Genomic DNA, 14,032 nt, shown 5'->3' with positions numbered 1-14,032 from the left:
GCTAGGGTTGGAATCCAGGGCCTTTCACATGCTAGGTAAGTATTCTAGCACTGAGCTACGTCATTTTTATTTTATTTATTTATTTATTTTTATATTTATAACCAGGGATTTAACCCTGGTTAAATCCCAGTGCTTAAACCACTGAGCCACATCTCAGCCCCGTTTTTATTTTTATTTTGAGACAAGGCCTCGATAAATTGCTTAAGGTCTGCTAAAGTTCTGAGGCTGGCTTTGAACTTGTGATCCTCCTGCCTCAACCTCCTGAGTCCCTGAGATTACAGGCATGCACCACCATGCCTGCCTGTATCATTTTATCTACCAGCAAAAATGTGTTTCTAGGAATAAATCTGACAAAACATATATATGCAATGTACGGAGACATTAAAAAGCACCTAAATAAATGGAAAGATATATATTGTATTCATTGATGGAAAGAAAAAAATAGCCCTCAAGATGCCAGTTCTTTCTGGGCTGGGGTTGTGGCTCATCGGTAAAGTACTCCCCTAGCGTGGGCAAGGCCCTGGGTTCGAGCCTCACCACCACATAAAAATAAACAAATAAAACAAAGGTATTGTGTCCAACTACAACTAAAAATAAATATTAAAAAAAGATGCCAGTTCTTTCCAAATGAGATCTTGGAAAAGGTCCTGGAATCTGTTTTTTTGTTTTATTTTTCAATACAGGGGATTGAACCAGAGGCACTTTACCACTGAGCTACTTCCCCAGCCCCTTTTTTATTTTGAGGAAGGGGCTCACTAAGTTGCTGAGGCTGGTCTCAGACTTGAACTTGGGTTTCTCCTGCCTCAGCCTCCAGAGTTCCTAAGGTTACAGGCATGCTCTCCTGTACCTGGCAGGCCCTGGAGTCTGTATTTTGTAAGGATAATTTGAAATTGTTCTCAGACCACTGTAGAAAGAAACTGAAGAAGGATAATATTTCAAGTTGGAAATATTTTGTCAAGGAAAACTTGGATGTTCTATATTGTGATTTTCAATAAAGCCTAAAATATTTTGTGTATTTCTTTTCCACATCTTTATTTTTATTATTTTAAAATCATTATTATCATTATACAATATTGGCGATTGAACTCAGTGGTGCTCCACCAGTGAGTTATATTCCCAGTTCTTTTTACTTTTTTATTTTTGAGACAGGTCTCACTGAATTGTCCAGGGGCTGGCCTCAAAATTATGATCCTTCTGGACTGAGGTTTTTATTTAGTGGTAGAGTGCTTACCTAGCTTGTGTGAGGCTCTGGGTTCACCTCCTTAGCACCACCACATTTCAATAAGTAAATAAAATAAAGGTATTCTTTCCATCTACAACTAAAGGAAAAATTTTTAAAGAATTGTGATCCTCCTGCTTCAGCCTCCCAAGTCACTGGGATTACACATTTGTGCCACTCTGTCATTGTCTTTATATACAAATATAGTTTCCATTTCCTCAAACGTTGGTAATTACAGCCAAGGCTTGAGGGAATTAACTAGAACAAAATTAATCAATGCCAATACTCTGAAATATGCAATACATATGGAGTATTTTTACTTTTCACTTTTTGTTTTTGGTACCAGGGATTGAACACAGGGGCACTTAACAGATGAGCACAATCCCTCGGCCCCTTTTTATGTTTTTTAAATTTTGAGACAGGGTCTCAATAAATTGTTTAGGGACTCACTAAATTTCTGAGGCTAGCCTCAAATTTGTGATCTTCCTGCCTCGGCCTCCTAAGAGGCTGGGATTACAGGCATTCACCACTGCACCGGCTTCTTCTTTTTTTTCAGTGCTGAGACTCAAACCCAAGGCCTTGTGCATGCTAGGCAAGTATCACTGAACTACATCCCTAGCCCTCTATATGTGTGGTATTTTAATTTTTGCAGTGAATGTTTTCTCTTTTTTTAAAATCATATATATATATATATATATATATATATATATATATATATATATCTTTGTACCAGTATTTGTACCTGAAAAGAGTTTTTAGATGTTTTCTTCCTGTTAGAGCATACACTCAAATGTATGCCAATCTAGGAATGTATTCCACAGCCTGCAATCAATATGCCTAAGTAATCTGTGCATAAAGTACAATCATTTTCTAAATCTTTCCATGTCTGTCAGAAATGTGGACATCTATAGCAATTGGCCAAATTCCTATAAGGAGTAAAAATAGGAAAAATAACATTGGGTAATCAAACAATAAGCTCTTTGTTGTATGAAAAGGCTAATAGTCCTTTCATTATCTACAACCCCAGTAGTATAACATAACAAAAATAAAATTCAACTTTTTTTTTTTTTTTGGTACTGAGGTTACAACCCAGGGCCTTTTAACCACTAAGCCATATCCCCAGCCCTTTTTTGATTTTATTTTTTAATTTTGAGACAGGGTCTTGCCAAATTGCTGAGATTGGCTTTGAACTTGGCATCCTCTTGCTTCAATCTCCCCTGTAGCTGGGATTACAGGCATGCATTATCACATCCAGTTATATGCTCCATTTTTAATAAAATGCTCAGTAGGTGCTCAGTAAATGTTCTGTTTTTATGGTCCCAAGGACCTTGTGCAAGCTAAACCCCTGAGCCATGTCCCAGCGCTCAGTAAAACTTTAATTGATGAACTAAAACTCTGATTCCACTAAGTTTAACCTGGGTTAATCTTGGTCCGCAGGCTGCCTGAACTCTTCACAGTGTTGCAGAGGTCCATCTGTCCTGAGCAAGCTATGACATTAACACAGACCAAACACTTTTGTCTTTTCACAATGTTAGAATTGATTAATCAATTAACAATAAATTTACAAACTGTATCACTTTCATCAGCTGTAAATCACTTGAGTACTGGTGGATCATAAACTGGGCAATCATAAGTTCTTTTATTTCAGTCTTAACTACTAATATCTATAATACTCAAGTCACAGGTCCTGCTTTACATAAGTTTATATTTGCATATCTATATATACATATTATATATTAACCCTTTCTTAGCCTTTCTGTAATATATGCATTTATATTTATATATTTATTATATATAAATAATATCTTAACATTATTTATAAATAATATGTTTGTTATTTATATTATACATTTATGTATATATATTATAGAAAGGCTAAGAAAGGGTTAAGGAAGCCTGAGGGATTCTGAAGGTTGATTGGAGAGCCCTGGGGAGAGCAGATAGAAATGCAAAAGAGTCTCTGCAGGTGGTCAGATGAGGGTTTAGAACCTGCCAAGTGCTGGTGCTGTGAAGCAGGCCTGTAATCCCAGGGACTCAGGAGGCTGAGGCAAGAGCATAGAGTTCCAGACCAGCCTCTGCAATTTAGGAAGATTCTTGCTCAAAAAGGGCTGGAGATGTAGCTCAATGGTAGAGCGCCCTGGGTTCAGTCCCCAGAACCACACATACAAAATAAGAACCAGTCAAAGAACTTGTTCAGGATGTGCAGTTGTCAGAGCTCAGAATTTATTCTAGGCTAGAATGGGGAGACAGAGAGTTGGAAGAGTTCAGAGGTTCATCCCTTGTCAACCCCCTTCACAGCATGGTCTGATGACCTCCTTCACAGGATAGTCTGATGACAGGTTGGTGTGTCTCTGTAAAGTCTTGGGGTGCTTCTCCTCTTACGGGTTTCAGATGAGGGGGGAACATCCGGAGAGGTTGCTAAACCCACCACCAGCCTGGTTTCTCTGACATGGACCAACACACCCACACAGCCACGTGCTTCTGATTTAATTTGGTAAGCGCACAATTAATTTATCAATGTGCGCCTTATGGTTGTTCTGTGCAGATGGTGGTTGTTTACTTGTACAAACAAGGTATAGAGCCATTCAACCTTGGTACTTGAACTCAAAATGGAATAAGTCATGGCAAACTACTGCTTCACAGAATGAAATAACTCAGAGCTAGGCACAGTCTGATAACTGCTGTTCTATTCATCATGGAGTAACTCAGGGCAGGGCACAGCCTGCTCTCAACTTCACTTCCAGGAGGTTCTTCAAGAGGTCACAGGAAGGGATATCACCTTGGGGAATTGAGGGTTTGGTCCTCACCTGAACAGACTCAGAAAACAGATTACCAGTGCATTTTATCTCTTTGGTGGATCTTTCCTCTTTCACAGAGCTTTCTCTGTGCCTGGCATTTTGCTAAGCACCTGTGTTCCAGTCCTCACTTTGTTTACCACATGGCTGGGGACAGAGTCAATTAGACAAGCCACTGTATTGAGGAGTGGGATTGGCCTGGTACAAGAAGTACAGTATGCTCAGTATGCATAACATAGGGTACTTTGGGGGCCTGTGGGGCTTCTTAGAGGAGAAATTCAGGTTATGCTGTCTCCCAAGAGCAGGTGTTCATTACCCACACACTCAGGCCTGACATATAAAGTCAAAATGTTCCTTTAGTAACAAAGAGCAATGTAGCCAGTACACACCTGTAATCCCAGCATCCCAGTGTCCCAGGGTCTCAGAGACCCTGAAACAGGAGGATCACAAGTTCAAGGCCAGCCTCAGCAACTTAGTGAGGCTCTAACTTAGTAAGACCCTGTCTCAAAATAACAAATAAAAAGGTCTGGGGATATGGCTCAGTGGTTAAATGTCCCTGGGTTCAATTCCCAGTACCAAAGAAACAAAAACAAAAACAACAAACAAACAAACAAAAACAATGATCAATGTAACTGTCTCACAAAATAAACACACTCATCTCTACATTTTCTATGGTCAAATCCACACAGGGAGCCTGATGGTAATGCACAGATTGATAAGTACAAAATCAAAACAAATTTTATTGATCAAAGGCATTCAATTAGTATAACCAGATCCCCCACCCCGACACTAGGGATACCTTTGCAAATGAGGCCATGACTATTATCCTTTTTATTTTTTTAAATTGTTCTAATTAGTTGAGGCCATTTTTTTGTGGGGGGGTACTGGGGATTGAATTTAGAGGCACTCGACCACTGAGCACATCCCTAGCCCTGTTTGTATTTTGCTTAGAAACAGAGTCTCACTCAGTTGCCTAGCACCTTGCTTTTTGCTGAGTCTGGCTTTGAATTTGGGATTCTACTGCCTTAGTCTCCTGAGGCACTGGGATTACAGGTGTGCCCCACAGTGACCAGTTGAGGCCATTATTTTTTGATGTTCTCTTTTTGACCAATGTTATCTATTTTCCAAACAATGTTTGGATGGACTCTGGCAGCCTGGCCTCCCTGTCTTGGTATGTTTCTAGATTTCTTCTCTTTTGATGGCCATATTGCTTCTTTAGATATGCCAAACTCTTTGATCATATTCTAGGATATGATGAGGTCTATAATTTACTGCCAGCAAAGACAGAATAAGAGGGTGAAGAGCAGTGTGTTGTGTTGAGGGTTACAGCCTGGTGTGGTGGCACACTCCCACTCCCATAATCCCAGCTACTCAGGAGGCTGAGGCAGGAGATTGCAAGATCGAGGACAGCATGGGTAATTTTGCAAGTACCTGTCTCAAAATAATATAAATAGCCAGGCGAAGTGGTGCAAGCCTGCAATCCCAGCAGGGAGGTGGAGGCAGGAGGATTGCGAGTTCAAAGCCAGCCTTAGCAACAGTGAGGTGCTTAGCAACTCAGTGCCTCACACATGCTTGGCAAGTTCTCTGCCACTGAGCTACAGCCCCAGTACCCCCAGTCCTTTTTATTTTGAAACAGGGTCTTACCACATTGCTGAGGCTGGCCTCAAACTTGCCATCCTCCTGCTTCAGCCTACTGAGTCATTGGGATTACAGGTATGCTCCACTAAGCCTGCGAAGAAATGGGTTTTCATTGGTGAAATAATTAGCTTGTTGGCCAGTAAACTGGGCATAAGAAATGGGCTCATATTGATGAAATTGGTGATATTCAAGATTATGTCACTTACCCTTGCTTTAATAAGGTGTAAGAGCCTAGAAAGTTTGAAGCCTGTTCCCTTTGGGCTAATATTCTAAACTAAAGCTTTCAATGGTCCTGTGTCCAGGTTTCATTTCTGTGGTTTACATTTCCCCAATACTGGCCAAAAGGCCACAGAATCTTTTCTCTGTAATATTGGTGAGTCTCTCATGAGTGCCTTGTATTTTATTAAAATGATGGTTAGACCATCTAAAAGGCCAAAGAAGCTCCGTGTGGTGGTGCACACCTGTAATCCCATTGGCTCAGGAAGCGGAGGCAGGAGGATCTGAGTTCAAAGCCAGCCTTAGCAACTTAACAAGGCCCTAAGCAACTCAGTGAGACCCTGTCTCTAATAAAATATAAAAAAGGGGCTGGGGATATGGCTGAGTGGTGAAGCGCCCCTGGGTTCAATCCATAATACCAAATAAATAAATAAAAGGCCAGAGAGCTGGGACATCACTGGGCTTTTATTCACACAAATTACTTTGTGCCTATTTGCTCAAGACTTTAGTAAACATCTGAGCATATGAACGGATATTCAGACCCCTACCCATAGCTCTTAGGGAGCCTGGAGAGAATGCCCGCTACCCAATGAGGAACTGTTGTTCTAGTGGCCTTTACCCTACTGGCAAGGGCAATTCTTAACAGATAATAAGGACTTCCTGGAGCAAAGGTGAGAATAATCAGTGTGGACAGAACACAGTTTCCTTTAAAGACTTGGAAATTTTTTTTTTTTTTAAAAAAAGGTAGCCTTTTGGGCTGGGGTTGTGGCTCCAGTTCCCTGGAGAATTGCACTGCTGATAGATTTATACTGTTTCTTGATGGGTCTTTTTCCTTAAGAAGATGAGACACAGTGGCTGAGGCACCACGTATAAAAACAAATAAATGAAATAAAGGTCCATCAACAACTAAAAAAAAAATTTTTTTAAAGTGGTAGCCATTCAAGACCTAAAAAGCAACCCCAACAATGGATCCCAGCATAGATAAACAAAGTGCTTTACAAAGCCTTGGGCTAAAGTTTGTTAGAATGCCTAATCTCTCTGAAGGCACTTGAGATAAAAATCTAAAGAAAATTAGTGAGACCTTGTCTCAAAATAAAGAAGGGCTGAGGATGTAGCTTAGTGGTAAAGTGCCCCTGGATTAAGTGATTAAATTCTCAGTGCACACAAAAAATGTAGGGCTGGGTCTGTAACTCAGCTGTAGAGCACTTGCCTGGCCTGTGTGAGGCACTGGGTTCCATCCTCAGCACCACATAAAAATAAATAAATAACCCACCCCCCAAAAAAATCTAAAGAAAAGTGGGTTGGTCTATCAAAAATCAGTTTAGTCTGACAGTCTGTCCTGGGAAAGAAGAGAGTGATCTAAGACTAGAGAGCCAGGCAGTACCCAGGGTACATCTCATTTCTGCCTGAATATTCTTTAGAAGAAAAATCACTAAGTTCCACCCACATTCAAGAGAGGAAGAGACTCACATTGCACCTTTGGAAGTTGGAAAAACTTGTGGGCAGATCGAAAAACCACCAGAGCGTACGTTAAAGATGTTTGAGAAATAGTCTTCATATTTCTGGCAGGACCAGTAATAGCTATGTTTCTCTTGAGCAACCAGTTTGTTTTCATTTTGTGATGTTGTGAATCAATCTGTAAATTTTGTTTTTCTCAGCTGTTGAGAAGCTCAAAATAAAAATTTGGCTCACCTCCCACTTGTGTAAAAGTCTTTTTTTTTTTTTGTACTGGTGATTGAACCCAGGGGTGGGTTTACCTTTGAGCTACATTCCCAGTCTTTTTTTATTTTTTGAGACAGGGGTCTCACTAAGTTGCAAAGGCTGGCCTTGAACCTGTGATCCTCCTGCCTCAGCCTCCCAAGTTGCTGAGATTATAGATGTGTACCACTATACCTGGCTCAGGCTTTTGTGGAAGGAATGCAAGAAACAAAGATGTTTGGCATGTGTTTTACAGATTCAACTCACTATGACCTCACCTTATTTTCCTATTCTTTCATTTTAGTATCATTTCTGTGTGTGTATTTACACATCATACATATGGCAGAATTTCTATCAATACATCTACATATGTTATAGTATATTATGCATGTGATTCACACCACATCCCTTCTGAGATGAGAATGTGTGTAAATAAATACAATGAAACAATGAAAAACTTTTAATTTTGCTTAAGACTTGAGGTCACTGACATAGGTTTATATATATACATATAATATACATATGTGAAATTATATATACATATACTTATATACATATACATATATATGTGAAATTAAAGACTGAATTCTTTTTTTTTTTTTTTTTGTAGTGCTGGGGATCGAACCCAGGGCCTTGTGACTACAAGGCAAACACTTTATCAACTGACCTATATCCCCAGCCCTGAATTCTTTATTTGGAATGAAATATTCTTGTCTTACAAATAGGTAATAAAAGGAATAATTCATACATATTATTAACCAAAATGAAAAGGGAAAGGTTGTGCAAAATGCAGCAGACAACACATCTCTAACATATTGCAAAGGCTGACTCCAGGACAACAAAATAGTTCAGAAAGGTGCAGCAAAATGGTGTATGTGTGAAAACTGAAAAATATCTAGCTTACAGGGTGCAGAATGTTTCCCCAAATCTGACGGAGTCCATACATCTCTGCACTCAGAATACAGTTAAAATAATTTAACCATGACTATAAGGACTACAGAAAATAGTATTCTGTGTATATACCTGGGCCTTCTAATTGCTTCCTTATGTGTTGTTTTCTTTTTTGTACTGGGGATTGAACCCAGAGGCACTTACCACTGAGCCATATCCCTAGTCCTTTTTAAAATTTTTATTTTGAGACAGGGCCTTGCTACCTTGCTGAGACTGGCCTCGAACTTGCTATCCTCCTACCTCAGCCTCCTGGGTAACTGAGATTACAGTCATGTGCTAGCCTGCCCAGCGTTCTAAGGTAATTTTAAATAATGCTTATAATTTTAGTAGCTACCCGGTATTCTATTGTACTGTAATTTAACTACAGTGCATTTGTCCCTCAGTTCCCTGGAGAATTGCACTGCTGATACATTTATTCTGTTTCTCCCTGGGGCTTTTTCCTTAAGAAGATGAGACAGGGTGGCTGAGGCCATCAGCTTTATATAGTCTGAAAATGGGTTCATTTTCAGCTGGCACTTATGTCTCAAAGTAAGCTTTCGTTTTGAAATCTCAAAGCTGAACTGAGCTGTTCTGCTCGTGAAATGAAATAATGGTCCTTATTTCAAATTAAAAAACAATTTAAATTAATGAATGGAATTTTCCCAAATTTACATTTACTCTCATGCATGTTATTAAATTTTTGACGCCTGCTACCACTGTCTTGTGTTCAACTCTAATAAAAAATGGCATAGGATTTACACAAATTTTCATAATGAATTATTTGAGACAATATGTCAGGATCTCATGATGATCAGTGACTTTCAGCTCAGCCATTGGAGACCTTGTTCCATCAGAGGGAAACGGAATATTCCTGAGGTACATCCCCCCCCATCATATCAATAAAAATAACTGATTCAGCAAACCGAGTCTGTTGAGAAATTAAGAAATGAAACGAATGGCGGAGAAAGCAGAATGCATTCAACATGAATTAAGCTGCATCGAAGTACAGGAACTATGCTAGAAGTAGGGGCGGTTCAGTCAAGGTGTACAGAACGTGCTCCCACCCCAAAGGAGCTCGGTACTGGTAAACCGTCGTGAGAACTCTGGTGGAGGGGCTGGGCTCGCAGCAAATATCCGAGTCTAGAGCCTCTAATTCTGAAGCCATTACATCTCCCGCCTTGAAAATCGCGAAGTATCCCCCTTATCCCCAAATCATTCGCACTCAATTTCGAAGAATAGCAACAAAATAAAAAACACAACCAGGTGTCCCTGACTCTATCCCTTCTCAACACTGGAATATTTTAAAACTTTTCCTGTAGGATAATAACGTATACTTTCCGGTACCGAGACATTACCCCTAGAAACTACAAGTCCCAGGAGGCTGCACATGGAGCAGAGTGGGCGTTCCTTTCTTCTCAGAACACCGCATTATGCTCCAATCGCGATCCAGGCCTGACAGCCGTGGCCGCGCAGCTTGCTAAGACTCGTAGTCGGCTGCGAAGTCCCTTTTCCAGTCCGCGCAGACGCGCGCGGCCTCCGTCCGCCCTTCGGCCCTAGCAGAAGCCCAGCCCAGGATTCGGTGCACCCCACCCCCATCTCACCGCTTTCCCTCGGGGGCCAACCTCCTCCGGTCACGTGGCAACCTTCCCACGCGGCAATTGGCCGTGGCGTTCGGGGGCGGGGCTCAAGGCCCTGCGAGGTTCCGTGCCCGTTGTCGGGCCGCTTGTTTGGCTGCTGCCGTCACCTCATGGCGACGCGGTTAGAGGAGGCAGCGCGGGGAAGAGGCGGAGGCGCCGAGGAGGCTATTGAGGCCGGACGGGGCGGACGGCGACGTAGCCCGCGGCAGAAGGTCAGTCAGGGGGACGCCCTCGTTGTTGATGGGCCAGGGGGATCCTCGGTTATTTGGGTCTACCGCTTCACTCTCCTTGGTTACCTTTAGCCATGGGACGAACATCCGGCTCTTTTCCCTCTTGGGGGTGACGACAGTGGGAGCAGGTGGGGGGGTGGGACCGGGATGGATGGGGTGGGAAGAGACGATGGTTGGGATTTGGGGACGCACCGCGGGAGGGATGAGGGAGGACAGGGTTCACCCGGGTCTGAAGGGGAAGGGGTGCGAGGCGGGGGCGCGCCAGGTGTGACAGCCACGTGCGGCCGGCACCCCGGGGCCCCAAGCGCCAGGTGTTTTCTCTCCCAGCCCTTGCGGTCATAGTGCTCCTAGCTCTGGGCGCCGCTGTCCGGGGGCTCTGTGTGGTTGCGGGGCTCGCCCTCTTTGCGTCCGGCAGGTGCGCAGGGGCGCGCTGCGGGGTGTTCTCGGGCCGCTCAAGCGAGGCTGTTGCGCAGTAAGATAACCGCGCGGGAGCCGGGGCTGCGCTTCGCCCCCCTTCCCCCGCCCCACTGCGCGGGCGGGCGGGCGGGCGGTGAGTACCGCGGGGCTTGTGAGGAAGGGGGGCGTCTGGTCTCTGGGACCCAGGGCACGGGGCTAGCCTCTGGGCACCACCGGCCTGGAGGCTGCACGTGGGGGCAAAAATGGGGAGATGATGCTAGAGGACCTGGGTCCTGCGGAGTTGGAAGCAAGCATCGTCTGATAGCCTTCCCAGCCCTGCTATTCCGCCCCCCCCCCCAACCCCGGTTTCTTTTTTTCTTTTCTTTTAATTTGGTAAGCGGAAACTTGAGCGCCTCCCTGACCCTGGCCTTCGGTCTTTCTTAATCTGGGAGACAGGCTGGACCGTTCTTGCCTTACTTGACTCACGTCAAGGAGTTTTCAATGTCTCCCTGGATACAAGAAAATCTAGACCTCTTTCAGAATGGGAGAATTCCACTTGTTCTGGAGCTTAGTGGGTGGAGTTTGAAAAACATTGCACAACGAATAGGGTACAGGGCTTTCAGGACCTAGGAACGGAGAATTGCGTGGAATGGGGCTGGGAAGGTGGAAACCCCGTCTCTTTTTCTATGCAGGTGAACATATTGAAACGTTCAACTTGTTGGACGTCCTGCTTGATCACTCAGGGCTATTTAATATGACATAATTATGTATTTGACTAATCTTAAAAATCACTCCTCTATGAAATTTCGTAATAATATTTTTCTAATGCGATTCATGAACTTCAAAAGGGAGAACAAAGGTCCGGTTTACATTTGAGCAGAGTGTCGAGGATTGGCTTTTTGGGACCTGTTTTCTAAGGTCGGTTATTTTCATGTCTTTGCGTGAGGGTGTTACTCCTTCTCAATTTCCTCTCTCTTTGTATTCTAAAAGAAAGATCCAGTGCTTGGCTTGTAGGATTGAGAATGAAGCTGTGGATTCAGTGTACTTTAGGGATTCTACACTGTCACTTTGGACACTTGATTTATTCCCTGAGGGTGGGAAGCCAGTCTCAGTGTTTGATTTCATAGGTTCCCAGGGGAGAATTCTGATAAAAAGCCACTGCAATTGAGGACATAAGTGCCCTTTTATACCACTAGGTTAAGGACAAAAAGTCATTGAATTAGGAACTGAGACTTAATCAACTAGCGTTATTAAACGACAAAGATAGGAGGTAATGACTCTTTGAGGTTCTGAGCTCTGGTTAACAGCTAGATATGAAAAGTCATGTATTTCTACTGTCTTATTTTTGTTTTGCTCGTAGTCCTTTCTTTGCTCATGCTTTTCTGGGAAACTTGTCCTTTTCGTTTTTTCATCTGACTATAATGTGGAATTGAGATTCATGGTTAAATATTAATTTTCATAAAAAATGTGTGACTATCTTTTGTCTGCAGAAATCATTTTTAGTTAGTCCTTATGATCCTTTAAAAAATTTTTCTCTAGGTCACTAACTTGGGAAAATATTCCTTAATTCTGATTTAACCTCTACCCTCTTTTTCAGGAAGCAGAAATGAATTGAGTTGTTTTAAAACACTGAAGAAATGAAAAGAAAAATGATTGTTTTGTCATTATTTGGTTACGTCTTGAAATGAGAAAAATTGGACATGGGCTTTATTGATTCCTGGTAGTTTGAACCCTTTACCTGCTCACTTTTTTTTGGTGGTGGTGGTGGGGGCAGTTTGGTGTTGCTAGGACAGCCTTGAACTGCTGGGTTCCAGTGCCTATTCACTCTTGACCCGGGCAGTTAATTTTGGCATTGTTTCATAACTACATCTATTTGAATGGTCTCTTGATATAACTAGGGGTTTATTGAGGAATTGTCTTAAACTATGCTGGTATGGTAGCTGCTAGCCACATGTGACTATTTAAATTTGTTAGTTAAATAAAATTTAAAAATTGTGTTCCTCAGTCATACTAGTCAAATTTCAGGTGTTCCAGTAGCCAGTGTGGCTAGTAGCTATTGTATTAGAGCAGATCTAGAATAATTTCCATCCAATTAAGTTCTGTTGGGCAGCATTGATGTAAAAAGAATGGGTGTACGTTATCGAGCATTGCAGGCATTTTATTTATTTAGTTTTAATTTATTTTTATTTTTATTTTTATTTTTTGGCACTGGGGATTGAACTCAGGGGCACTTAACCACTAAGCCACATCCCCAGCCCTATTTTGTATTTTATTTAGAGATAGGGTCTCACTGAGTTGCTTAGTGCCTCGCTTTTGCTAAGGCTGACTTTGAACTTGTGATCCTCCTGCCTCAGCCTCCTGAGACACTGGGATTACAGGCATGCACCTGGCTTATTGTTTTTATTTTTTGCAGTTCTGGGGATTGAACCCAGGGGCATCGTACCAATGAACTACATCCTGAACTGTTTTTATTTTTTTAGTTGTTCTTATTTTTTTTAAATTTTGATAAAAGATCTCAAGTTGCTCAGGCTGGCCTTGAACTCATGGTCCTCTTGTCTCAGTCTCCTGAGTATCTGGGATTACAGGCATGTGCCACCATGTCCGGCACCACATTAACTCTTTAAGCATCACTCAGATGCTATGGAGAAGGCTGGGCAGCTGTCATTGCCCTCATTTACTGATGACAAACTGCTCAGCAAGGTCAAGTGATTTGCCCAAGGGGTAAAGCCGAGTCTGGAACCCAATACCCTTTCATCTACACCACAGTAATAAGTAGTGTAGCAGTGGGTAAATAGTATGGATTTTAGAGTCAAGACTCTTGGCTCTCTGCCACTTACTAGCTGTGCAACCTTGGGCAGGTTGCTCAATCTGTAAGCCTCATTTGTATCATCTATAAAGTGGGGATGATGCTAATATCTACCACATTAAGATTTTTTTTTATATTTTATTAGTTGTTGGTGGCCCTTTATTTATTTTTTATGTGGTGCTGAGAATCGAACCCAGTGCCTTACACATGCCAGGCAAGCGCTCTACCACTGAGTCACAACCCCAGCCCCCACATTAAGATTATTTTAAAGAATAAGTCATCTCCCCCACCCCCCATGTATTGGGGATTGAACCCAGGGCCTTGTGCAGGCAAGTGCTATCTATGGAACTACACCCCAGCCCCCTTTTTGTGAATAATAAGAGTTGATCTGACATTTGGCACAGTGCAGGGCATGTAGACTTTTGCATGGTTTGGAGGGGAAAATATATGAAAGGTTTCTTTCTCTC

The 14,032-nt window shown here is 42.4% G+C and overlaps 1 protein-coding gene across 3 annotated transcripts in view; it reads left to right on the top strand.

Moving 5' to 3' along the window:
- The first annotated feature begins 10,100 nt into the window (after positions 1 to 10,100).
- The window catches only part of Txlng (taxilin gamma), a 61,151-nt gene continuing 57,219 nt past the window's right edge, over positions 10,101 to 14,032 (top strand). Inside the window, exon 1 of one of the 3 annotated variants that reach the window (XM_046424225.2) lies at positions 10,101 to 10,345. In XM_046424225.2, the coding sequence (XP_046280181.1) occupies positions 10,244 to 10,345 (102 nt within the window). In that variant the 5' untranslated portion in view covers positions 10,101 to 10,243. Of the gene's footprint in view, positions 10,346 to 12,356; positions 12,480 to 14,032 lie in introns of those variants that run through there. The other 2 variants (XM_046424226.2, XM_046424227.1) reach the window with 2 other exon arrangements.

Source organism: Marmota monax, unplaced genomic scaffold, assembly GCF_021218885.2.
Source record: "Marmota monax isolate L192 unplaced genomic scaffold, Marmota_monax_Labrador192_F-V1.1 WCK01_AAM20220418_F8-fsc00089, whole genome shotgun sequence".
Taxonomy (NCBI): Eukaryota; Metazoa; Chordata; class Mammalia; order Rodentia; family Sciuridae; genus Marmota; species Marmota monax.
The sequence above is the reverse complement of the archived record's forward strand: the minus strand, read 5'-3'. Positions and strand labels throughout refer to the sequence as shown.